This window comes from Rhodotorula graminis (genome assembly GCF_001329695.1).
Source record: "Rhodotorula graminis WP1 unplaced genomic scaffold RHOBAscaffold_4, whole genome shotgun sequence".
NCBI lineage: Eukaryota > Fungi > Basidiomycota > Microbotryomycetes > Sporidiobolales > Sporidiobolaceae > Rhodotorula > Rhodotorula graminis.
Window position 1 is genome coordinate 936202 of NW_017264931.1, and position 24731 is coordinate 960932.

The window sequence follows — 24731 nt, forward strand, 5'->3', positions numbered from 1 at the left end:
CGAGAGGGTGGGGCTTGCCAGGAACAGGTTTGCCTCTGGAGAGCTGGGCCACATGGTCTGTTCAACCTCTAACCTAGCTAACCATTTAGAGCGTATCGTACTCTATTCTGCCCTGCAAGGGCTGCCCAATCCGACCGCACCATGGCCAGCTGGAAGGAAAAAGAAGGTGCAGCCTCGGGGGGATGGTCCCGCTGAGCATGCTACCAATGCACTATCGCAAATCTGGCTCCATTACCATCAAGGTATGCTATCAAATGGTCCCTGTGCCGAGCGGTAGGCTGGCAGACCTCTGCCTCATGGAGCTGCGCGCGCAAACGGTTTGGGTCCGAGAGGGTGGGGCTTGCCAGGAACATGTTTGCCTCTGCAGAGCTGGGCCACAAGGTCCGTTCAACCTCTAACCTAGCTAACCATTTAGAGCGTATCGTACTCTATTCTGCCCTGCAAGGGCACCCCAATCCGACCGCACCACGGCCGGCTGGAAGGAAAAAGAAGGTGCAGCCTCGGGGGGATGGTCCCGCTGAGCATGCTACCGATGCATTATCGCAAATCTGGCTCCATTACCATCAGGGTATGCTATCAAATGGTCCCTGTGCCGAGCGGTAGCCTGGGAGACCTCTGCCTCATGGAGCTGCGCGTGCCAACGGTTTGGGTCCGAGAGGGTGGGGCTGGCCAGGAACAGGTTTGCCTCTGCCAAGCTGGGCCACAAGGTCCGTTCAACCTCTAACCGGGCTAACCATTTAGAGCGTATCGTACTCTATTCTGCCCTGCAAGGGCACCCCAATCCGACCGCACCACGGCCGGCTGGAAGGAAAAAGAAGGTGCAGCCTCGGGGGGATGGTCCCGCTGAGCATGCTACCGATGCATTATCGCAAATCTGGCTCCATTACCATCAGGGTATGCTGTTAAATGGTCCCTGTGCCAAGCGGTAGGCTGGGAGACCTCTGCCTCATAGGGCTGCGTGCGCAAACGGTTTGGGTCCGAGAGGGTGGGGCTGGCCAGGAACAGGTTTGCCTCTGCAGAGCTGGGCCACAAGGTCCGTTCAACCTCTAACCTAGCTAACCATTTAGAGCGTATCGTACTCTATTCTGCCCTGCAAGGGCAGTCCAATCCGACCGCACCACGGCCGGCTGGAAGGAAAAAGAAGGTGCAGCCTCGGGGGGATGGTCCCGCTGAGCATGCTACCGATGCAATTTCGCAAATCTGGCTCCATTACCATCAGGGTATGCTATCAAATGGTCCCTGTGTCAAGCAGTAGGCTGGGAGACCTCTGCCTCATAGAGCTGCGCGCGCAAACGGTTTGGGTCCGAGAGGGTGGGGCTGGCCAGGAACAGGTTTGCCTCTGCCGAGCTGGGCCACAAGGTCCGTTCAACCTCTAACCTAGCTAACCATTTAGAGCGTATCGTACTCTATTCTGCCCTGCAAGGGCAGTCCAATCCGACCGCACCACGGCCGGCTGGAAGGAAAAAGAAGGTGCAGCCTCGGGGGGGATGGTCCCGCTGAGCATGCTACCAATGCACTATCGCAAATCTGGCTCCATTACCATCAGGGTATGCTATCAAATGGTCCCTGTGCCGAGCGGTAGGCTGGGAGACCTCTGCCTCATGGAGCTGCGCGTGCCAACGGTTTGGGTCCGAGAGGGTGGGGCTGGCCAGGAACAGGTTTGCCTCTGCCAAGCTGGGCCACAAGGTCCGTTCAACCTCTAACCGAGCTAACCATTTAGAGCGTATCGTACTCTATTCTGCCCTGCAAGGGCACCCCAATCCGACCGCACCACGGCCGGCTGGAAGGAAAAAGAAGGTGCAGCCTCGGGGGGATGGTCCCGCTGAGCATGCTACCAATGCATTATCGCAAATCTGGCTCCATTACCATCAAGGTATACTGTCAAATGGTCCCTGTGCCGAGCGGTAGGCTGGGAGACCTCTGCCTCATAGAGCTGCGCGCGCAAACGGTTTGGGTCCGAGAGGGTGGGGCTGGCCAGGATCAGGTTTGCCTCTGCAGAGCTGGGCCACAAGGTCCGTTCAACCTCTAACCTAGCTAACCATTTAGAGCGTATCGTACTCTATTCTGCCCTGCAAGGGCAGCCCAATCCGACCGCACCATGGCCGGCTGGAAGGAAAAAGAAGGTGCAGCCTCGGGGGGATGGTCCCGCTGAGCATGCTACCGATGCAATATCGCAAATCTGGCTCCATTACCATCAAGGTATGCTATCACATGGTCCCTGTGCCGAGCGGTAGGCTGGAAGACCTCTGCCTCATGGAGCTGCGCGCGCAAACGGTTTGGGTCCGACAGGGTGGGGCTGGCCAGGAACAGGTTTGCCTCTGCCGAGCTGGGCTACAAGGTCCGTTCAACCTCTAACCTAGCTAACCATTTAGAGCGTATCGTACTCTATTCTGCCCTGCAAGGGCACCCCAATCCGACCGCACCACGGCCGGCTGGAAGGAAAAAAAAGGTGCAGCCTCAGGGGGATGGTCCCGCTGAGCATGCTACCGATGCATTGTCGCAAATCTGGCTCCATTACCATCAGGGTATGCTGTTAAATGGTCCCTGTGCCAAGCGGTAGGCTGGGAGACCTCTGCCTCATGGAGCTGCGCGCGCAAACGGTTTGGGTCCGACAGGGTGGGGCTGGCCAGGAACAGGTTTGCCTCTGCCGAGCTGGGCTACAAGGTCCGTTCAACCTCTAACCTAGCTAACCACTTAGAGCGTATCGTACTCTATTCTGCCCTGCAAGGGCAGCCCAATCCGACCGCACCACGGCCGGCTGGAAGGAAAAAGAAGGTGCAGCCTCGGGGGGATGGTCCCGCTGAGCATGCTACCGATGCAATTTCGCAAATCTGGCTCCATTACCATCAAGGTAATACTATCAAATGGTCCCTGTGCCGAGCGGTAGGCTGGGAGACCTTTGCCTCATGGAGCTGCGCGCGCAAACGGTTTGGGTCCGAGAGGGTGGGGCTGGCCAGGAACAGGTTTGCCTCTGCAGAGCTGGGCCACAAGGTCCGTTCAACCTCTAACCTAGCTAACCATTTAGAGCGTATCGTACTCTATTCTGCCCTGCAAGGGCAGCCCAATCCGACCACACCACGGCCGGCTGGAAGGAAAAAGAAGGTGCAGCCTCGGGGGGATGGTCCCGCTGAGCATGCTGCCGATGCAATTTCGCAAATCTGGCTCCATTACCATCAAGGTATACTATCAAATGGTCCCTGTGCCGAGCGGTAGGCTGGCAGACCTTTGCCTCATGGAGCTGCGCGCGCAAACGGTTTGGGTCCGAGAGGGTGGGGCTGGCCAGGAACAGGTTTGCCTCTGCAGAGCTGGGCCACAAGGTCCGTTCAACCTCTAACCTAGCTAACCATTTAGAGCGTATCGTACTCTATTCTGCCCTGCAAGGGCAGCCCAATCCAACCGCACCACGGCCGGCTGGAAGGAAAAAGAAGGTGCAGCCTCGGGGGGATGGTCCCGCTGAGCATGCTACCGATGCATTATCGCAAATCTGGCTCCATTACCATCAGGGTATGCTGTCAAATGGTCCCTGTGCCGAGCGGTAGGCTGGGAGACCTCTGCCTCATGGAGCTGCGCGCGCAAACGGTTTGGGTCCAACAGGGTGGGGCTTGCCAGGAACAGGTTTGCCTCTGCAGAGCTGGGCCACAAGGTCCGTTCAACCTCTAACCTAGCTAACCATTTAGAGCGTATCGTACTCTATTATGTCCTGCAAGGGCAGCCCAATCCGACCGCACCACGGCCGGCTGGAAGGAAAAAGAAGGTGCAGCCTCGGGGGGATGGTCCCGCTGAGCATGCTACCGATGCAATTTCACAAATCTGGCTCCATTACCATCAAGGTATGCTATCAAATGGTCCCTGTGCCGAGCGGTAGGCTGGGAGACCTCTGCCTCATGGAGCTGCGCGCGCAAACGGTTTGGGTCCGAGAGGGTGGGGCTGGCCAGGAACAGGTTTGCCTCTGCAGAGCTGGGCCACAAGGTCGATTCAACCTCTAACCTAGCTAACCATTTAGAGCGTATCGTACTCTATTATGCCCTGCAAGGGCAGCCCAATCCGACCGCACCATGGCCGGCTGGAAGGAAAAAGAAGGTGCAGCCTCGGGGGGATGGTCCCGCTGAGCATGCTACCAATGCAATATCGCAAATCTGGCTCCATTACCATCAAGGTATACTATCAAATGGTCCCTGTGCCGAGCGGTAGGCTGGCAGACCTCTGCCTCATGGAGCTGCGCGCGCAAACGGTTTGGGTCCAACAGGGTGGGGCTGGCCAGGAACAGGTTTGCCTCTGCAGAGCTGGGCCACAAGGTCCGTTCAACCTCTAACCGAGCTAACCATTTAGAGCGTATCGTACTCTATTCTGCCCTGCAAGGGCACCCCAATCCGACCGCACCACGGCCGGCTGGAAGGAAAAAGAAGGTGCAGCCTCGGGGGGATGGTCCCGCTGAGCATGCTACCAATGCAATATCGCAAATCTGGCTCCATTACCATCAAGGTATACTATCAAATGGTCCCTGTGCCAAGCGGTAGGCTGGCAGACCTCTGCCTCATGGAGCTGCGCGCGCAAACGGTTTGGGTCCAACAGGGTGGGGCTTGCCAGGAACAGGTTTGCCTCTGCAAGCTGGGCCACAAGGTCCGTTCAACCTCTAACCTAGCTAACCATTTAGAGCGTATCGTACTCTATTATGCCCTGCAAGGGCAGCCCAATCCGACCGCACCACGGCCGGCTGGAAGGAAAAAGAAGGTGCAGCCTCGGGGGGATGGTCCCGCTGAGCATGCTACCGATGCATTATCGCAAATCTGGCTCCATTACCATCAAGGTATACTATCAAATGGTCCCTGTGCCGAGCGGTAGGCTGGGAGACCTCTGCCTCATGGAGCTGCGCGCGCAAACGGTTTGGGTCCGAGAGGGTGGGGCTGGCCAGGAACAGGTTTGCCTCTGCAGAGCTGGGCCACAAGGTCCGTTCAACCTCTAACCGAGCTAACCATTTAGAGCGTATCGTACTCTATTATGCCCTGCAAGGGCAGCCCAATCCGACCGCACCACGGCCGGCTGGAAGGAAAAAGAAGGTGCAGCCTCGGGGGGATGGTCCCGCTGAGCATGCTACCGATGCAATTTCGCAAATCTGGCTCCATTACCATCAAGGTAATACTATCAAATGGTCCCTGTGCCGAGCGGTAGGCTGGGAGACCTCTGCCTCATGGAGCTGCGCGCGCAAACGGTTTGGGTCCGAGAGGGTGGGGCTGGCCAGGAACAGGTTTGCCTCTGCAGAGCTGGGCCACAAGGTCCGTTCAACCTCTAACCTAGCTAACCATTTAGAGCGTATCGTACTCTATTCTGCCCTGCAAGGGCAGCCCAATCCGACCACACCACGGCCGGCTGGAAGGAAAAAGAAGGTGCAGCCTCGGGGGGATGGTCCCGCTGAGCATGCTGCCGATGCAATTTCGCAAATCTGGCTCCATTACCATCAAGGTATACTATCAAATGGTCCCTGTGCCGAGCGGTAGGCTGGCAGACCTTTGCCTCATGGAGCTGCGCGCGCAAACGGTTTGGGTCCGAGAGGGTGGGGCTGGCCAGGAACAGGTTTGCCTCTGCAGAGCTGGGCCACAAGGTCCGTTCAACCTCTAACCTAGCTAACCATTTAGAGCGTATCGTACTCTATTCTGCCCTGCAAGGGCAGCCCAATCCAACCGCACCACGGCCGGCTGGAAGGAAAAAGAAGGTGCAGCCTCAGGGGGATGGTCCCGCTGAGCATGCTACCGATGCATTATCGCAAATCTGGCTCCATTACCATCAAGGTATGCTGTTAAATGGTCCCTGTGCCAAGCGGTAGGCTGGGAGACCTCTGCCTCATAGAGCTGCGCGCGCAAACGTTTGGGTCCGAGAGGTGGGCTGGCCAGGAACAGGTTTGCCTCTGCCGAGCTGGGCTACAAGGTCCGTTCAACCTCTAACCTAGCTAACCACTTAGAGCGTATTGTACTCTACTCTGCCCTGCAAGGGCAGCCCAATCCAACCGCACCACGGCCGGCTGGAAGGAAAAAGAAGGTGCAGCCTCGGGGGGATGGTCCCGCTGAGCATGCTACCGATGCAATTTCGCAAATCTGGCTCCATTACCATCAAGGTAATACTATCAAATGGTCCCTGTGCCGAGCGGTAGGCTGGGAGACCTCTGCCTCATGGAGCTGCGCGCGCAAACGGTTTGGGTCCGAGAGGGTGGGGCTGGCCAGGAACAGGTTTGCCTCTGCAGAGCTGGGCCACAAGGTCCGTTCAACCTCTAACCTAGCTAACCATTTAGAGCGTATCGTACTCTATTCTGCCCTGCGGGGGCAGCCCAATCCAACCGCACCGCGGCCGGCTGGAAGGAAAAAGAAGGTGCAGCCTCAGGGGGATGGTCCCGCTGAGCATGCTACCGATGCATTATCGCAAATCTGGCTCCATTACCATCAAGGTATGCTATTAAATGGTCCCTGTGTCGCCGAGGGGTAGGCTGGGAGACCTCTGCCTCATGGAGCTGCGCGCGCAAACGGTTTGGGTCCGAGAGGGTGGGGCTTGCCAGGAACAGGTTTGCCTCTGCCAAGCTGGGCTACAAGGTCCGTTCAACCTCTAACCTAGCTAACCATTTAGAGCGTATCGTACTCTATTCTGCCCTGCAAGGGCACCCCAATCCGACCGCACCACGGCCGGCTGGAAGGAAAAAGAAGGTGCAGCCTCGGGGGGATGGTCCCGCTGAGCATGCTACCGATGCAATTTCGCAAATTTGGCTCCATTACCATCAAGGTATGCTATCAAATGGTCCCTGTGCCGAGCGGTAGGCTGGGAGACCTCTGCCTCATGGAGCTGCGCGTGCCAACGGTTTGGGTCCGAGAGGGTGGGGCTTGCCAGGAACAGGTTTGCCTCTGCCAAGCTGGGCCACAAGGTCCGTTCAACCTCTAACCTAGCTAACCATTTAGAGCGTATCGTACTCTATTCTGCCCTGCAAGGGCAGCCCAATCCGACCGCACCACGGCCGGCTGGAAGGAAAAAGAAGGTGCAGCCTCGGGGGGATGGTCCCGCTGAGCATGCTACCGATGCAATTTCGCACATCTGGCTCCATTACCATCAAGGTATACTATCAAATGGTCCCTGTGCCGAGCGGTAGGCTGGGAGACCTCTGCCTCATGGAGCTGCGCGCGCAAACGGTTTGGGTCCGAGAGGGTGGGGCTGGCCAGGAACAGGTTTGCCTCTGCAGAGCTGGGCCACAAGGTCCGTTCAACCTCTAACCTAGCTAACCATTTAGAGCGTATCGTACTCTGATCTGCCCTGCAAGGGCAGCCCAATTCAACCGTGTCATGGCTGGCGGCTTGCTCTGCAGCCTTTGTGGTGCAGCAGAGCGCCTCTTGATGTTCTCAAGCAACTCTTCAACCCTCCGAGCTGCGACCCACGAAACGAAGAATCGCTTCCGTGGACGACGCGAGCTTCCCTTTCCGCGCAGAGGTTCGCGCTCTCTCGCCCCTCGCAGCGCACCCAGGCGCCCGAAGCTTTTCTCTGGTTGCGCCACGAGATCGCTCAATCGATGTCGCTTGCGACGCGAGACAAGAGGGACGCTGTCGACGCCGCTTGCTTGTAGCGTCTCCCTCGCACTGCTCCCAAGCTGCAGTCGCGCTCGCACGACCAGCTTGACAAGAGACCGGCTCTCTAACCTCGTCACCGCTTTGACGAGATCGAGTAGCAGCTCTTGTCGACGTCGTCGGGCCGCCACTTGTCCCTCTCGCTGTCACACAACCCGCTTGTCCTTCTCTTCTCACCGCAACCGACCGCTCGGACCTCGCTCTGCGCTTTGCTCACACTTGACGAGCTTGACCTGGCCTTCCGTCATACTTTCGAGCGAGACTGAGATCTCGCTATCTGGAGGAGCACTCAGATGACCAAGTGAGCGAGGGAGAGACTCAAGAGGCGAGGCAAGTCAACTTGCGAAGGTTGCTCTGCGGAAGCGAGAGAGAGCCACGAGTTCAAGAGGCGGGAATGAGGAGCGTCTGGGTACGTGTCGCCTGACGAGAGTGGCCAGGTAGGGCGGAAGAAGGTTGAGAGGGAGGAGGCGAGCGAGTAGCACAGCGGGCGAGCTGAACCTGCTCTTGCTCGTCGAGCGCTTGCCTGCGCTCGCTCGCCCAGACCTCGAGCGAGAGTCTGAGAGCGTCTGCGTCAGTGGCGGGCCGCCCGAGCGACACAGAAAAAGCAGAGCGACCGCAGATCCCGCCCCTGCCGAGGGAGGAGCAGGCCCTCGCCGGCGCTCAAGGGCTCAGATCACGACCGCGGCAGGGGTGCGCCCGCCACCTTGTCGGAGAGCGATCCGTGAGCGTAAAGCTGAGCAAGCAGGAACGAGTTTGCGCCCGCCGTCGGCCAGAAAGGGCGGCCGGCGCCGGGGTGGCCGTATCTCGGCAAGGAAGCGTCGCCTCGACTTGACGCTGATACGGGGCGGATCGCGAGAGTCGTGCGAGTAGGTTTGCGAGAAAATGGAAAAAAATCGGCGATAGGTTCCCCCTCCTGAGCAGGATCGTGGCACCTCGTCGAGGTGGGTTGTGCTCGTGATCGGTTGGCGGTGCTCGGGGTCGTTGCGGGTGGTGGGGGAGGCTAGGTTAGCTGCCTCACGGGTCGCCTCGGTCCCCCACCTGCGCCTGCAGCGCCCGCCCACCTTTGACCTCGGACAGCGAGTCGGACCTCGATGGCGACGAGCCCAAGATGAACCAGATGGACGTAGATGAAGCTGCGCGACAGCCTATGGACCATGCCGATGACGATAGACAGTTCCGTGGCCGCGAACAGGGACCCGATGCCGTCGTGATAGAGGTCGAAGAGGGAGCCGACCGCCGAGCTGATGACGACGTCATGCGGGTCCGTGAGAGCTGCTGCCGCGACGCTGATGGGCGCAGTGGCCATGATGATGCCTCGACGATGGATAGTGAGCGCTCGCACGGCAGCAGGCGCGTGCGAGGCGAGGTGGCGAGAGGCAAGAGGCGGCGGCGAGCCTCGCGCCGGGCGAGGGCCGGGTGTGGCTCGCTCTTTGATACGTCTCGCGGCCCTCGTGCTGCAGCAGCGCAGTGTGAGACGCTCGAAGTCCCTTTTTGTTACGCCGAGCTGCGCGCCAAGAAGAAGGATCGCTCCTGCGGGCGACACGAGCTTCTCTCACCGCGCAGAGTTCGAGATCTCGTGCTCGCCAGCTCTCTCGAAGCTCGCAGTGCACTTGAAGCCGCAGACGAGACATGCAAATATATTCAGGACAACGACAAATAAAATCACGGATGCTGAGAGAGGGGTATAAGACTGCGCGGACGCAGAGCGAGGAAGGCGAGAGGGATGGCAGTGCGAGAGGGTGAGGCGAGATAAAAGGTTAGCTCAACGTTTCTAAGGTCGACGACACGGTCGTCGCGAAGAGAAAGACAGAGAGAGACAGAGAGAGACAGAGTGCGCACCGGCAGAAGAGATAAAGCTGGTTTGCGAGGTGGCCGAGCTGCGCCAGGCAAGGAAAAGAGATGAGGAGGTGGACGGCAAGCGCCTTTTCTTCTCGGCTGCCGTCAAGGGAAGAGACGAGAGAGAGAGAGAAGGCGTACCTCAAGAAGGAAGAAGGAAGAAGGGAGGATCGCTCTTGGGTGACGTGGCCTGTGGGCGAAGAACCGACGACGACGGGCGAGAGTCAGGGCCGGTGCGAGAGATGCTCGCCAGAGAACGAGAAAGAGGAGCGCACCAGAAGAAGCTTCTACATCCTGCCCGTAGGAACGCGACCTCCTGCGTCGCGCACCTCCTCGTACATCTTGCGCTCCTCGGTGAGGTACCGAATCGAGACCTTCTTAGTCGCCCTCCTCTTCTGCTGCGGCGCCGAGAAGTCAGTGCTCGCTCTCGACCGACAACAGCGCCTGAAGGATGAGAGCGGGACGCACACGTCGGCTCGGGCGCCCGAGGTAAAGGTCCGACTCCTCGCAAGAGGAGCTCGCCGACTCGCTGCTGAGGTCGGTGTCGGTGTCGGTGGCGACCTGGTACGGCACGGAAGTGCGAGGGCGGCAGGTCAGTCCTGCGTCCGAGAGGCGACCGGCGGGAAGAGGGAGAAGGGGCGAGCGAGGGACGCACCGGCTCGGCGACATGGAAGGCGCGTGCCCTCCTCGGCGGCAGGACGCGACGACGCTGCACCTGCAGAGGAAGACAAGGTTGATGGCAGGAGGGCAGGGAGTCAGTGCCGCTGGGGAGGAGGAAACCGAGTTGAGGTGGACGGTGGACGGACCTTTTTCCCGCGCCTGATGGCGGACGACGGCCGCTGAAGCGGCGACGACTCGCCCTGCAAGCGCAGAGAAAGTGTGTGAGTGCGGGAACGAGAGAGAGAGAGACGAGGACGCGCAGGACGCACAGGCGTCGCCCGATCCGCCGCCCCATCCGCCTGCCCGCCCGACCCCTCGCCCTGGCGGGCCTTCTTGTCGGCCTCGAGCTCCAACATGGCCTGCGAGCGAGCGAGGGAAGGAAATGGAAGAAGGGGAGGGAGTCAGTACTGTCGAGGAGGAGGGGCCGAAGTGAACGGCGGACGGCCAACTCACCTCGTCGCCCTCGCGCTCGCGGCCCTCCCGACGGATGCTCTCGCCAACCGAGAGCTGCTCCTCCTCGCCACCGGACGATGCTGCAGGGATGGCTCGAGTGATGAGCTCGAGACGCGAGGGGAGGGGAGCGGGAGGACCGGCGACGCACAGCCCTGGCGCGCCTCGTCGTCGAACCCGCCTCCAAACTCCTGATTCATGTCGACGTCGCCGACATGGGCCATGCGCTCGAGGTCTAGGTTAAGGCCGACCGCGTCTGCGCCGGTACCGCCGCCGAGGTTCGTGTCGCCCATCTCGCCGGCCGACGGGTCGAGTGAGCCGACCGAGTGCCGGCTGGAGCCACCGGCGGCCGAGTCGCGGAGGCCCGGTTGGCCCTGGGGCGACGGCGACGGCGAGCGTCCTTGCGCCGCAAGGCCGAGGCCGCGTGCGAGGTCGGGCGAAGCGCCGCCGCGGACGTCGCCCTCCTCCTCGCTCGACAGCTTCGGCCAGTCTCGCTCCTCGTCCAACGTGCCGAGTTCGGTGGCGGCGGCGGACGGGGTCGAGGAGGATGGGGAAGCGGCGGCTGACGAGGTGGCAGGCTGCGACCGACGGGCGCGAGGGTCAGTTTCGGCCGCAGAGAAAGAGGAGACCGAGGCGGATTAGGGGACGCACACGTGCGAGACGCTCTTGGAGGATCGGGGAGGACGAGTGCTCCTGTAGGCGGACAGGGATCAGTACACGTTCCCGAGAGTCGAGAGGCAGAGAGGGCGAGACGAGGGAGAGAGGGCGTGTGACGCACCTGGTGGTCGTGCCCGTCGCTCCACGCCTCGCTGAGCGTGCCGAGGTCCCCCTCCAAGCTGCCCTGCACGCCGTCCATGTCGCCCTCGCCTGCGAGCTGCCGCCAGCCGCGGTCGGCGGCGAGCACCTCGCGACTGGACCCGTGCCGACTCGGCGAGGCAACCGAGTTGCGCTCGCTGTCCGTGATGGACGAGGACGACGACGACGACGAGTCGGCGGCGGCGGCGGGAGCTGCGTCGCTGCTGCCGAGCCCGGCGAGCGAGGCGCCGCTGTACTCGTCGTCGTGGCCAACGGCGGCGAGGTCGGTGTTGGGGACGAGGTCGGCGAGGTTGGCGTTGGGGACGAGGGCTTGCTCGATGTCGGAGCGAGGAGAGGAGGAGAGGGACGCATGTGGGCGCGAGTGGCGGAGGAGGACCGGCACGTCCTTGCGCGCGAAAGCGGGCTCCGGTGAGCGGCTTGCGGCCGCAGACGGGCTCGACGGGTCGACGGGCGTCTCGTCGCCGGCGGGTGGCGTGGCCAACGACGCCCGGAGCGCGTCGAACTTGGCAAAGAGGGCGTCGGCCCTGCCGACCTTGGCGTGGGGCGAGTCGTGGACCCGAGCGTCCGAGGCACCTTGTCGTGGTGCCGCCCTCGGCTCGAGCTGCACGCCCGAGGCTCGGCCCGCCATGTTGTTGGCCGGGACGCCGCCGTGCTCCGAGCTGGTGGGAGCGGGGCCGAGGAGGACGGCGCCGAGTGCGCCGGCCGCCGAGCCGATCTGCTCCGTGTCGGGCGCCGCGCCCTCCTCGCCGAGTGCGCCGACGTCGGGACTCGGCGGCTCGTCGACGCGGAAGGGGAGCCAGGTCGGCAGGACGGGGCGGTCAGGCGCTCGGTGTGGCCGGAGCGGCTGCTCGAGCGCGCCCGTGCGCGCCGCCGTGCCCGTTCCCGAGCCGCCGACGGCCGCGTCGTCGAGCTCGTCGTGCCACGTGTTCCTGCTCGTCAGGAGGGTGCCGCCGAGCGGCTTGAAGTCGGACCGGCGACGCTTCAAGGCGGTGACGACCTTCTTGTCGCCGCGGCGGTGGTCCTTCTGCAGCTGGCTCGGCCGACGCGGTGGCGGCGGCGCGTGCTGCGCGTGCTCGTGCGCGAGCTGCTCGAGGTCGAGGTCGGGCGCGGGCTCGGCGGGTTGTGCGCGGCGGCGGGCGTCGACGAGCGCCTTCGTGTCGGCGAGCGGACGGGCGTTGCGCTCGTAAAGCGCCGTGCTGGAAGGCGGGCGCACCGGCGCGTGCTGCGCGAGGCCTTCGGCGAGGCGCTCGACGTCGAGGCTGGGCGCGAGCTCGGGAGCTCGTGCAGCGCGGCGCACGTCGGCGGCAGCCCTCATCTCGGCGAGCGAGAGCGTCTTGCGCTTGAACAACGGGAGCTCGGCGAGCGAGCGGACGGGCGCGGGCTGCGGCGGCGCCATGCGCGTGTCGCCGGCACGAGCGGGCAGGGCGGCCGGCTGCGTCGTGGTGGGCGGAGCCGTCCTCGCGCTGTAGGCCCACGCGGACGGCTTGATGCCGACGGGCGGCGCGCCGTCCCTCGCACGGGCACCGCGCTTGCGTGCGCTCATCGACGGCTCGACAGGCTTCTCGCCGAGCTCGCGCGCCTTGCCCTTGCCGTTGTCGAGGCCGGCGCCGACCTTGCTCGGCGGCTTGACGGCGCCCGAGCCCGACGGCTGCGGCTCGTGCTGCAGGGGAGGATGAACAATAAAATTAATATAAATCAGCAACTTAAATAGCCTCTAAGGTTTTAAGTTTTATAAGAAAAAAAAGAATATATAACGGGGCCGACCTTGGCGGCCCACGCCGACGACCTGCTGCCGCCGACCGACGCGACCGAGCCCTTGACGGGAATGAGCGACAGCGCACGCTGCGCCGTGCTTTTGCGCTCGTGGCGGAGCGGCCCGGGCCGTGCGGCGCCGCCGAGGTGGCCGACGCTCGAGCCGGCCTGGCCGTCGTCGCGGCGGGCGACAGGTCCGGCGACGCCGCGCGCGCGCTTGAGGTCGCCGCCGGCGTCGACGTCCGACGGGCGCTTCTTCTTGGCCGCGACCATGGACGGGCCCGCGTTGGCGAACGCGTTGGTCGGGTCCTCGCGGCGCGCCCAGGTCGAGGCGGCGGCGGCGGTGGTCGAGCGTGCCGCGACGATCGAGCGTGCGGCGGCGGCGGTCGAAGTCGAGCCGGGCTTGGGCGCGCCGAGGACCTTCTTGAGCTTGTCGGACGGGATCTGGGCGACCATGGCGGCGGAGCGGCCGCGGACCTGCTCGTTCTGGCTCGACGTCGAGGCGTGCGCGAGGGCCGACTGGTCCGTGATGGGGACGCGGCGCGCCTTGCCGGCGATGGGGACAGGTTGTCCGTCGAGGGCTCGACGTACGACGGTCGCAGAAGGTGGTCGGGGAGGAGGCGCCTCGCCAGGACGAAGGGCGACGCGTCCGGGGCGAGGGAGGTCGGCGAGTTGGGCGGGAGGGAAGGGGAGCACGGGTGGAGGAGGTTGCTGTGTCGCAGTGGAGGTAGAAGGAGTGACGTGCCGGTGGTCGGGCTGGTCGGCGAAACGAACTTGGCGAGGAGGAGCGACGAGCGCGTTGGCGAGCGCGGCGGTAGCGGCCGGGCGCGGTGGCGGCGCCATGGCCGGGGCCTCGATCGAGCAGACCGCAGTAGGTAGCGCAGGCTCGTCGAGGTTGTAGTCGTGGAGAGGAAGCGGCCGGACGGCGTACCTTGGCCTCAGGAGAGGCCAAGGCCCCGCCCCTTTCTCCACCACTCTCGCACAGGCTGAGCAGCTGCACGCCTGAGCACCTCGCCAAGCTCTGCCCCGACTGTGGTGTCGCGTTCGACGCGCCCCCAGCCTTTACTCGGCCCACCTGCGCCTTCCTCCGCAACCTTTGTTCGCCCGCGTCGACCCTCGACACGCAGCCCTCTTGGGCCCTCCAGTACCTCGCCAGTCCGCTCCAGCAGTACCAATAACCCCATCCAGGACCCGCACTACGCCCCGCGACGAGCGACAGCCGACCGCGCTCTCCCCTCCTCCTCGCACCGCCTCCCTCACCCTTCGACGTCATCCACTCGCGCCATACCGCACGTTGCGACGCGACCGCGACCTCCTCTCGCCTTGAGCATGCCACACGGCCCGGCTCGTGTATCCGGCGAGGCGCGGCGGGCGAGCACGAGCGGTCGCTCGACTCTCGGCTGAGGGAGGGAGTCGAGTGGGGGCACGGTCTCCTGGGGCGATGGCGGCACGGCAGCAGCTGGTGGGCACGGCCATCCTCTCGAGCAGGACCATCTAAGTGCGTCGCACGTTTCTCTCGCTCTGCAACCAGACTCGCTGACCCAGCCCACCTGCAGGACCTCGCCTTCCGACCGGCGGACTCGACTCTGCGAGGGTCGGCGCGTCCCGGCTCTCTGCTGTTCTGTACGTCCACTCGTTCACCGTCTCGGCGGCGAGACGCCGAATTGACTCGCCACGTTCCGCAGGCTCCGTCGCCGTCGACCTTTCCCGCTCCACCAACGAGGCCGCCGTCCCTCTCGGCCCGTCCCTGCTCTCCAACTCGCCCCAGACTCCCTGTTCCCCTCGGTTGCGGCCTCATCGCCCTCTCGCGCACAGCTCGCTCGATGCGCATCGTGTCGGCTGTCGGCGGTGAGAATGTGCCGCGTCGACAAGCTCGACCAGAGGAGGGTGGCGACGGCGGGCGGCGGGCGGGCGGGACGGCAGCAGGGTTGTCGAGCAGCTGCCCTGGCTGAGAGCCGTAGCTGGGGAGATGGGAGCTGCAACGGAAGCTCTCACTGAGCCACGCAAAGCTGGAAAGAGAGAGAGAGAGAGAGAGAGAGAGAGAGAGAGAGAGAGAGAGAGAGAGAGAGAGAGAGAGGGCAGGGAGAGACTTGCTCTCGCTCTCTCACTCGTTCCGCCGAGTCAAAACAGTCGCAAAGAAAGACAGAGAAGATGCAGCTCCAGCAGGCCCGCCATCTACGACAGCTGCTTCGACTTCTCCTGCTCGAGACGCTGGTAGAGCATCCGCACGGCCACCTGGATGCCCGCCGGCTGGCCCGTGATCGTGACGAGCTGCGACAAGGACGGAGAGGGACCGTCAGGCGCAGGACAGGGACGAACGAACGACAGAGAGAGGAGGCATCGAGGACGTACACGCTCGTTGGGTGCGCCGCCGGGACCGACCTCGCCAGGCTCTGCAATCTGTTCGCAACGAGGTGGTTAGCGCTCGCTCGAGCAGACAAGAAAGAAAGACGAGACGCACCTTGATCTGGCAAGCCGACATGGAGCGGACCTCTGCACGGCGGGCAACGAGTCAGCGAACATGGTCGAGCTGGCGCAGCCCGCGAGGAGTCGAGGCGGGACGAGGACGAGGACAAGGTGGAGGAGGACGAGGGACGCACCGTTGATCTTGCTGCCGCCCTTGCCGATGATCGAGCCGACGAGCTCAGTCGGGATGTACAGCTGCTGCGTCTGCGCGCCGGGCCCGACCTGGGCCGGCACGGCGCCGCCGGGCCCACGTTCGGGGCGCGGGCCGCGCTCGGGAGGCGGGCCGCGGTAGTCGCCGCCGCTCGGGCGGTACGACTGGTTCGAAGCTTGCGGCGGGTGCTCCTGGAGGACCGAGCCGACGTAGTAGACGGCGATGTGGACGGCGTCGGCGACGCCCGAGACCGACAGGACGCGCTGCACGGCGGGAGGACGAGCGTCAGTACCCCGACTCGAGCTGTACGCCGAGGCGGAGGAGAGGTCGAGGAGGAGAAAGGCGAGGACGGACCTCGGAGCTGCCGGGAAGCATGGCCTCGCTCGCCTGGAGCTTTGCGCCCGACGCCTCCTGGATCTCCTTGATCTTGCTGCCGCCCTTGCCGATGACCGAGCCCATGCGCGAGTGCGGGATGATGAAGCGAATCGTGACGGCGCGCGAGCCTGGGACCGAGGGGACGTCGAACGGCTCGTCGTTGATGCGGCGGACGATGAGGCCGAAAGCCTGCGAGGGAGGGACGAATGTGTCAGTCGCTCGTTCGAGAGACATGGTCTGCGAGGGAGGACTGAAGGGAGAGGAGCGAGGTGCGCACCTTGGACACGGCGTCGAGAGGGCCGCCGACCGACATGATGCGCTCCGGGTTGCCCGGGACGGCCTCGGTGATGGTGATCTTGGCGCCGCTCTTCTCGCGGATCTCGATGATGTTCTTGCCCTGCTTGCCGATGATGATGCTCGCGTCCTGGGTGACGATGAGGGTGCGCATCTGGATCGTCTGCGACGCCGGCGCCGCGTCGTGGGCCGCCTGCTCCGGGTTGGCGGGGAGGTCGACGACGGGCTTGGCCGGGATGCCGCTCGAGTCGACGTTCATCTGGACGGGCGTCTCCTCGGTCTTGATGGCGCTGTCGTCGTTGCCGTCGGCGGCTCCTTGAGGCGCGTCGGTGCCGTCGTCGGCCTCGGGCTCGGTCTCGGTCGCGGGCGGCATCTCATCGTCGACCTCGAGCTTGGCGGGCGCGGTGGCGGCCTGGTTGGCCTTCTTGGCCGAGGCGTCGTTCGACAGGGAGGTGGAGCGCGAGCGCTTGCGGGCAGAGTCGCTGGACGCGGCGGTGAGCGAGTCGGCCATGGCGGTGAGGGGACGAGGGGTAGGGGAGGGGGACGGTGCAACAGGAGATCAGCTACGCGGCCCGTGCAGGCGTGCGGGGGATCTGGCGAGGGCGACGAGGTGTCGGGGAGCGACGAGGGCGATGAGGGCGGGGCGACGACGAGGGCGGACGAGGCTTTGACGAGGACCACGCGGCGGCGAAGGTGGGCGAAGGCTTGGAGAGGGCGCGGGACTGGGTTCGGGGGAGGAGCGGGGTCAGGGTGTGGGCGACGAGAGATGGGAGGGAGGAGAGGAGGACGAGGGAGGTTGCGCGTGTGCGATGACGCCCAGCTGCCGAGGGCTGCGCCGCGCCTGCTGCAGGAGCTGAGGCAACCTGCGATATCATGGACTCGAAGGCTCACCTCGTGCGGGTTGTGTCGACTGAGTCGAGCTGAGGGGAGGAGAAGTGAGAGCGGGGACGGTGGACAGCAGCTTTGGGGCGAGCTGCAAATGGGGTTTTGTATTCTCGATTACAAAACCGAGTGCAATCGCCGGGAGCCTCTCTGCCAGCCTCGCTGCTGCCTTCCGTCGCCGCTCTCTCGACCTCGTGCGCTCGTACCGATCTGGGCTACGCCCGTCGCACATGTCATGGCTCTCGGTGAGTTCAGCTCTCGCTCTCGCGCGTGCCGCTGGCGCTCTCGACCTCGCCCACCTCCGCATCCCGGGCGGACGCGGTGGGGGTGCAGTCTCGAGCGGTCGGATGGGCCGCCCGCTTGACAGCGGCCAAGGGGAGGATCGAAACAGAGCGCAGGAGCTGTCGAGGCGCGGATGGGGGCGAGACGTGTCGGGCAGCAGAGCTCGCGGGCAGCACGTTCGAGATGAGGCTGACTTCCTCGCCCTCTCCTCCCTCTCGCGCAGCGTGACACGGCGCGTCATGGTCCGCCAGATCGCCGGTCCCGACCGCTGTCGAGCCACGTCCGAGTTGGGAGGAGCCGACGGCGGATCCCCGTCTTCCTCGTCTGCGTCGTCCTGGGCCTCGCCGTCGTCCTGTGGTCGCGCGCTGCGCCTTCTCGAACGCCGGCCCGGCGAGGCACGCTCCTGTCGTCCAAGGCGCACCCGTTTGGTCCGCCCGAGCACCCGCTCCCGGTCCACCACCTCGAGCGCCTCATGATCTACAACAACACGCCCGTCGCCCCGTCTCGTCCACCCGCAACCCAGTTCCTCCTTGACCCTCGAGCCGACCTGTCGCGACCCGTCGTCGCCATCATCACGGCGACCAACAACCCGCGCGCCGTCATGCGCGAGACGGCGACGACCCTGTTCGGCCAGTCGCTCCAGAACTTTGTGTGGGTCATCGTCGACGACCATACGGTCGAGCCCAGCTCGCGCGACCTCCTGGCCGAGCTCGCGCGTGACCCGCGTGTCGTCGTCGTCAAGAACCCGGGCGACGCCGGGCTCGCCGCCGCGCGCAACGTCGGGCTCGACCACGTGTTCGCGCACTTCGACCCACCGCCCAAGTACCTCGTCTCGCTCGACGACGACGACCTGTTCGAGTTTACGGCGCTCGAGAAGACGTGCTGGATGCTCGAGAGCAACCCGGACTGGGACGTCGGCGGGTTCCGGTACGTCAAGTGGGGTGCGTCGAACGAAACGGTGACGACGGGCCTGCACTCGGGCCAGCGCAACTGGCGCCTCGGCAACTTTGTCCCGAACGCGGCCGTGTACACGTCGCGCGCGCTCGAGATGAGCGGCTGTCGGTACAACGAGGTCGAGTTCCACGACGGCGGCGAGGACTGGGACTTTTGGATGTGTCTCGCCGACGCCGGCCTGTGGGGCGGCACCATCCTCGAGCCGCTGTACTGGTGCGTCCCTACCCTCTCTCTATCTCTCCTCGCCCTTCTCTCTCGAGCGAGCCTTGTCTGACGCCCTCCTCTCCTCGCGAGCTCAGGTACCGCGTCAACGACCCCAAGTTCCGCACCAAGCGGTGGGGCAACACGTTTGTCGACGGCTTTGAGCAGCTCAAGGAGCACATCATGCGCAAGCACCCGACCCTCGACAAGGCGTTCCCGGTCAAGAAGCCCAAGCACGGCGTCCAGCTCGCGCCCATCATGTGGGACCCGCCGTTCGAGCACGCGCTCGCGCACACCGACAAGCAGATCATGTTCATCCTCCCGTGGCTGTACGTCGGCGGCGCCGACATTGGTGCGTCCACGCTCCCTTGTTGCCCTCGACGCCGTCGCAGCCCCTCGCGCCCGGACCCTCCTCGACCAAGCTGACCCTCTTCTCTCCCTTCCTCCCTCCCTCTTTCCCTGCCCATCCCTTTCATCGCTACAGGTGCCCTGCACATGATCCAGCTGTACGCGCTCGCCGGCTACCGCGTCACGGTCGTCTGCACCCTGAGCAAGTTCCCCGAGGGCGTCGAGCTGCGCCCGTTCGCGCTTCAGTACACGCACGACATCCACGTCCTCCCGACTTTCCTTCGCCCGCACGACTTCCCGCGGTACCTCAAGCACCTCGTCGAGTCGCGTGGCATCCGCCAGGTCATCATGAGCAACAGCCAGCTCGCGTACGAGATGCTGCCGGCGCTCGCCGAGCACCTGCCCGACGTCGAGTGGATCGACGTGCGTCGAACTCTCACTCGAGATCTTATTGAATGGCTCGAACGCGCACTGACTCGAACGACGCCCACAGTACCTGCACAACGAGGCGTACAACGGCTGGAAGGCCGGCGGGTACCCGCGCCTGTCGATCATCATGCAGCGGTACCTCGCCCGCACCATCACGTGCTCGCACTACTTGCGCGACTGGCTCGTCGACAACGGGCACCTGGACGCGAGCCGGATCGGCATCGTCAAGCTCGGCATCGAGGCGTCGCAGTTCAAGCCGGCGACGGCCGCCGAGCGCAACGCGGCCAAGGCGTCGCTCCTCGGCGTGGAGCCAGAGACGTTCGTCATCGTCGTCGTTGGGCGCCTCGACCCGCAGAAGCGCACGCTCCTCATCCCGCCCATCGTCGAGGAGCTCATCCGCCGCACCGAGGACGACTTTCTCGTCGTCATGGTCGGTGAGGGCGGCCTGCGCACCCAGCTCGAGAAGCTCGTCCAGCTCGCGTCACTCAGCGACTTTGTGCGGCTCGTCGGCACGCAGAGCGACCTCGGCGACTACTACGCGGCGGCCGACCTGTTCCTCCTGCCGACCATGGGCGAGGGCATCTCGATCGCGGTCGGCGAGGCCATGGCGTCGGGCCTGCCCATCGTGACGGCGCGCGCCGGTGCACTCCCCGAGCAGCTCGGCGAGCTCGACAGCGCCGGCCGCAAGGTGCACGACCCGAACGAGCTCGCCGGGATCCTGATCGAGCACGAGCTCGAAGACGACCCGGTCGACGACGCGGTCCAGTACGCCGACGCGATCGAGAAGCTCATGCTCGACCCGGCGCTGCGCGCGAGGCTGGCGCGCAACGGGCGCAAGATGGTCGAGGACGGGTACGACTGGCGGACAACGCTCGGCGGGCTCTTTGTCGAGGCGGACAAGGCGCACAACTTGCCCGGGCACGTGACGGGCGACACGCGGTACCCGCTGCCGGCGGCGTACATGGCGACCGAGATCATGCTCGCCGAGATGTGGCGCGAGACGGACATGCGCGGCTACTGTGCGTCCCCGACCTCTCCTTGCTCTCTTTCTTTCCTCGCCTCCTCGCGGTTGTCCCGCCCGATTCTCCTGACAACCTCCTCGTGCTGCAGATCCCTACGAATAGACGTCTTGACCTGCATCGGCGGCTCGAGGCCCGATGCTTCGTCCTCAGCTCCTCATCGCAACCCGCATCCTTTCCTTTTCCTGTATCATACGCACGATTCATCCTCCTTCCTCCCTCGCCCTCGCCCGATCAGTACCACGAGGCGAGCGCGTTGCGAGAGTGACTGCTGTGCGAGAGGCCAGTCGTCGGATGTGCGGCCAGTTGAGAAGGCGGTCCGCCGGTTTCTGCGGAGCGCTCTCGATCAAGCGGGCCTCTCGCCGAGCCGAGCAAGAGAGAGTCGTGCACTGAAAGGAGAATTCGCGCACCGGGAAAGCCGCAGTGCGAGAAGTCAACGACGCCGGACGGCGCGAGCGGGCGGAGAGCGCTCGTCGTCCGCTCGACGTCGTGACGGCCTCTCCACCGCTTCACGCACTTCTCGCCAACGCGTTCGACGAGTCGTCACCTGGGCCCACACAACCGGCCTTCGCCTGCCGAGCCCGCCCGCCGTCCCCCTCGCCGAGTCGACCTCCTTCGTCCGCTCGACCTCGACCACGACCACCTCGTCTCGCCTCGACATGGGCTGCTGAGCCTAGCAGCGTCCAGCTCCGACCTCTCCACGCTCGACTACGCCGCCGCCACGCGAGCGCGCCTCGCCCAAGTCGCCGCCTCGACCGCTCCCTCCAGCGAGCCCGACTCAAACGACCGCCCTCGCCTCGTCCTCTCGCCCACGAGCCCGCCAGATTCGACCGAGGAGCGCAGCACGACGGCTCGGTGCACGCGAATGAGACCATTCGTCGTTCGGCTCGACGTGAGTCGGCCCGGTTTCTCTGTCGCCCTCCCCCTCTTTCCTCGCCGCCCCTTGGCTCTGCTCCTGGCACCGCCTCGCCGGACTTTCGGCTCGGCTTTGCGGTCTACGCCCGCCGCCCGCCGCCTACCCTCCCCTCCAGCGTCCTCGCACCCTCACGCCCACCCTGCGCACACCCACACACCCTCGGCAGCGCCGCGTCGCGCTCGAGTGGCGCTTGCGGGGTTTCGAGCCCCGAGGCGTCCGACCTCGCCACGGGCAGCCCGGCGCGACGAGCAGAGCACCGTCCTGACCTCGCACGTCCCTCGTCCCTTTCCCCGTACCTCGCCGACCCGCGCCTCCCGCCGTCCTCGACCCACGCGCAGCCGACACCGTTCGATCGCGCTCCCGGCGACGACGAGCTCCCGCGCCTCAAGCAGACCTGGAACGCGTGGAACGGCAGAGCGAGAAAGCTCCTCGACCAGGTGCGTCCGCTTCGTCCCCTCGACTCTCGCGAGTGGACCCCGACGCGCGAGCTGACCTTCTCCTCGCCCCCCTTTCCCCGCAACTCGCGCTTCCGATGCCCCGTCCTCCCACCGGCTACCGCAGGAGTCGCGCATCGAGAACCTGTACTGGCGTCGTTGGCACATGGAGCAGCGTCACGGACCCGTCCAGTCGGCCGTGCGCGACGACCTGTACGGCCTGCACGCGAGCGTCGAGGCGCACGAGCGCCGGCGCGCGACTGAAGACCTCGAGGCCTTCTTGCGCACGACCCTTCAAGCCGCACAGGTGCGCACACTCTCTCTCGAGACCGTGTCCTTTCACGTTAAGGGCCCGCCTGACGATGGTCGCGTTCCCCTCCCCTCCGCAGCCGTCGACTCACGTCCCCGTACCTCCTCAGCCTCCGACCTTCGCCGCCCTCACCCAGTCGGCGCTCCCGACCAGCCTCTCGCAACCTTCCCCTCGTCTCGGCCAACCCGCTCCGACCCCACCTCTTGTGAGCGCGCCTCAGCCGCAACGACTCGCGTTCAACCCGTCGCCCGAGTGGGGCTACTCGCCGCTGCCCTCGGTGTCGCAGCCCAACCAGAGCCGCATCATCGCCACTCCGGCCTGGACGGCGCTCATCTCGGACTCGCCGCGTGCGGCGCAGGCGCAGCCGCCCGCCCAGTCGGCGCCGCAGCAGGCCGTCGAGCAGCAGCACGGCGCGCAAGGGCAGCAGCAGGCGGGCGCGCCTCTCGCGGCGCCGTCGTCGGCGACCGCGCAGCATCAGCAGCTGCCGACGCTGCAGCACCCGCAGCCCATGGCGGCGCTCAACGCATTCGGTTTCCCGGGCTACCCGTTCCCCGGCTCGGGCCCGAGCGACCCGTTCGCCGCGTCGACCTCGTCGGCAAACGTCTCGCACGGCGTCTTCCCCTTCGGCATGCCTCCCACCTCAGCAGCACCACCCACCCTTCCCTCGCCCAGCTTCGCCCTCCCGCCAACCGCGACCGTCTTCTCGGACCTCCCGTCGGCATTGTCCTCGGCCCCGCCGACCGCCGCACCTCCCGCCTTCTTCTCGTCGTACGGCATGTACCAGCCCGTCATCGCGCCGTACCCGCGGTTCCTCACGCCGTCGCCCGAGCCGAGCATCCTCGGCGAGCTCGAGCTCGAGCTGGGCCCGACGACGGGCGAGTTTCACTCGTCGTCGTCGGCCGGCGTGACGCCCACGACCGCCGCCGACGGCATGGACCACGTCTGGCGCGACCTCGAGGGCCGCTCCGAGACGAGCCCGGGCGACGCGGCCATCCCGCCCGTGTCGGGCAGCGAGGGCCGGGACCCGTTCGAGGGCATGAGCCTCGCCCAGATGCGCAGCCGCGCCAACAGCCTCGAGGCGGTCGACCGCGACGCGTCCCGCTTCGACATTGGCGGCGCGACGGGCGCGGCGGCGGGCGGCGACGGGTCGGCCGACCCGGACGCGCACTTGTCGCTCGCCGAGCAGGCGGCGAGGGAGGTCGAGCGTGCGGCACAGCTCCACGCCGACGGCGGCGCGGCGGCGTACCCGAGCGCGGCGGCCAAGGGCAAGCGCAAGGCCAAGGGCGGCGGCGGCGGCGGCAAGAAGACCAAGGGCTCGCGCGCCAACAGCCCCGAGCCGGACGGCGCCGACGCGGGCTCGTCCAAGCTCGCGGCCAACGGCAGCAAGAAGAACCGCAACCCGCACTCGACGCAGCTGCCGGGCAACGGGCAGCGGCGCGCCGTCAAGGAGGAGGCGGGCGAGGGCCACGAGGGTCCCGTCTGCTCGCACTGCGGCAGCATCACGACGCCGCTGTGGCGACGAGGACCTCACGACGAGCTCCTGTGCAACGCGTGCGTCCCGCTCTCGCTCTCTTTCTTTCGTTCGTGCCGTCGTCGCCGTCGACTGACTCTCGGAGCCCGTCCTGCAGGTGCGGCCTGTACCTCAAGCTGCACTCGAAGCCGCGGCCCAAGACGTTCGGCAAGTCGAACGCGTCGAAGCGCACGTCGAACGGCGCGGCGGCACAAGCAGCGGCGAGCGGCGTGCCGCCCAGCTGCAACAACTGCGGCGCGACGAGCACGCCCATGTGGCGCAAGGACCCCGAGGGCCGACTGTGCTGCAACGCGTGCTCGCTCTACTGTGCGTCCCTCTCTCCCTCTCCTCCTGTTCTTCCTGCGACACTCTCTGACGACGTCGTCGTCGAATCGTGGACGTGCAGACAAGCTCCACAAGGTCAACCGGCCCGCCTCGCTCGCCCAAAAACGACAAGCCGCCGCCGCCGCCAAGGCCAACCTCGCCGCTGCCGCAGCGGCCGGCCAGAACGACGAGGCGTCGGGGTCGACTTCCCCGTCGGGCCTCGTCGCCGCACCACCCGTCGTCGTCAGCAACGCCCAGCTCCCGACGCCGGCGACCTCGACCGAGATCACGCCCGTGTCGTCCAACGAGGCGCACGCACCGATACCGCCTCCTCCACCTCACCTCCCTCACGCCTTCCACCCACCCTTCCCGCCACCAGGCATGCCGATGAACCCGGGCGACCCGGCCGCCATGCACTTCATGCCCCAGCCGCCCATGTGGCCGCCGCACCCGCTCGCGCCCAACCTGTACGGCCCCATCCCGCCCATGCACCACCACCTCGCGCCGCATCAGCAGCACCCGGCGACGGCGCACAAGTACATGCTGCCGCCGGCCATGCCGCAGCAGGGCATGCCGCCGAACCCGTTCGCGCAGACGGCGTGGGGCGCGCTCGCGTACGGCATCGTGTCCGCCGCCGCCGCCGAGGAGGCTGGGTCGGTACCAGGCGTGCCGGGCAGCGGCGCGCCGCCACCGCCTCCTCCACCAGGTCCCGGACCCTGAGCGCGCT

The 24731-nt window shown here is 65.4% G+C and overlaps 4 protein-coding genes across 4 annotated transcripts; 1 reads left to right on the forward strand and 3 right to left on the reverse strand.

Annotated features, from left to right (window-relative positions):
• Nucleotides 1-7913: 7913 nt before the first annotated feature.
• Nucleotides 7914-8952, reverse strand: RHOBADRAFT_52463 (uncharacterized protein; the record flags this gene model as incomplete). Its single annotated transcript, XM_018416349.1, has 2 exons — nucleotides 8749-8952; nucleotides 7914-7949 (listed from the first exon to the last, which is right to left on the reverse strand). Exons 1-2 carry the CDS (start codon nucleotides 8899-8901, stop codon nucleotides 7914-7916), a joined length of 189 nt encoding a protein of 62 aa, XP_018272506.1. The 5' UTR covers nucleotides 8902-8952.
• A 319-nt stretch (nucleotides 8953-9271) lies between these two features.
• On the reverse strand, nucleotides 9272-13952 carry RHOBADRAFT_52464 (uncharacterized protein; the record flags this gene model as incomplete). The annotated part of the gene is made up of 12 exons (XM_018416350.1): nucleotides 9272-9621; nucleotides 9707-9826; nucleotides 9900-9992; nucleotides 10087-10146; nucleotides 10238-10291; nucleotides 10361-10450; nucleotides 10545-10624; nucleotides 10693-11119; nucleotides 11193-11234; nucleotides 11320-13017; nucleotides 13122-13820; nucleotides 13884-13952. The coding sequence occupies 11 exons, from the start codon at nucleotides 13950-13952 to the stop codon at nucleotides 9719-9721; spliced, it is 3420 nt and encodes a 1139-aa protein (XP_018272507.1). The 3' UTR covers nucleotides 9272-9621; nucleotides 9707-9718.
• Nucleotides 13953-15240: 1288 nt separating this feature from the next.
• Nucleotides 15241-16789, reverse strand: RHOBADRAFT_25529 (uncharacterized protein). Its single transcript, XM_018412692.1, has 6 exons — nucleotides 16379-16789; nucleotides 16081-16290; nucleotides 15710-15989; nucleotides 15571-15602; nucleotides 15462-15509; nucleotides 15241-15380 (listed from the first exon to the last, which is right to left on the reverse strand). The coding sequence occupies exons 1-6, from the start codon at nucleotides 16766-16768 to the stop codon at nucleotides 15285-15287; spliced, it is 1056 nt and encodes a 351-aa protein (XP_018272508.1). The 5' UTR covers nucleotides 16769-16789; the 3' UTR covers nucleotides 15241-15284.
• Nucleotides 16790-17507: 718 nt separating this feature from the next.
• RHOBADRAFT_52466 (glycosyltransferase family 4 protein) lies at nucleotides 17508-24724 on the forward strand (the record flags this gene model as incomplete). The annotated part of the gene is made up of 11 exons (XM_018416351.1): nucleotides 17508-17522; nucleotides 17783-18726; nucleotides 18813-19066; nucleotides 19199-19485; nucleotides 19556-20510; nucleotides 21116-21365; nucleotides 21593-21863; nucleotides 21988-22167; nucleotides 22250-23721; nucleotides 23799-24007; nucleotides 24087-24724. 11 exons carry the CDS (start codon nucleotides 17508-17510, stop codon nucleotides 24722-24724), a joined length of 5475 nt encoding a protein of 1824 aa, XP_018272509.1.
• Nucleotides 24725-24731: the final 7 nt, after the last annotated feature.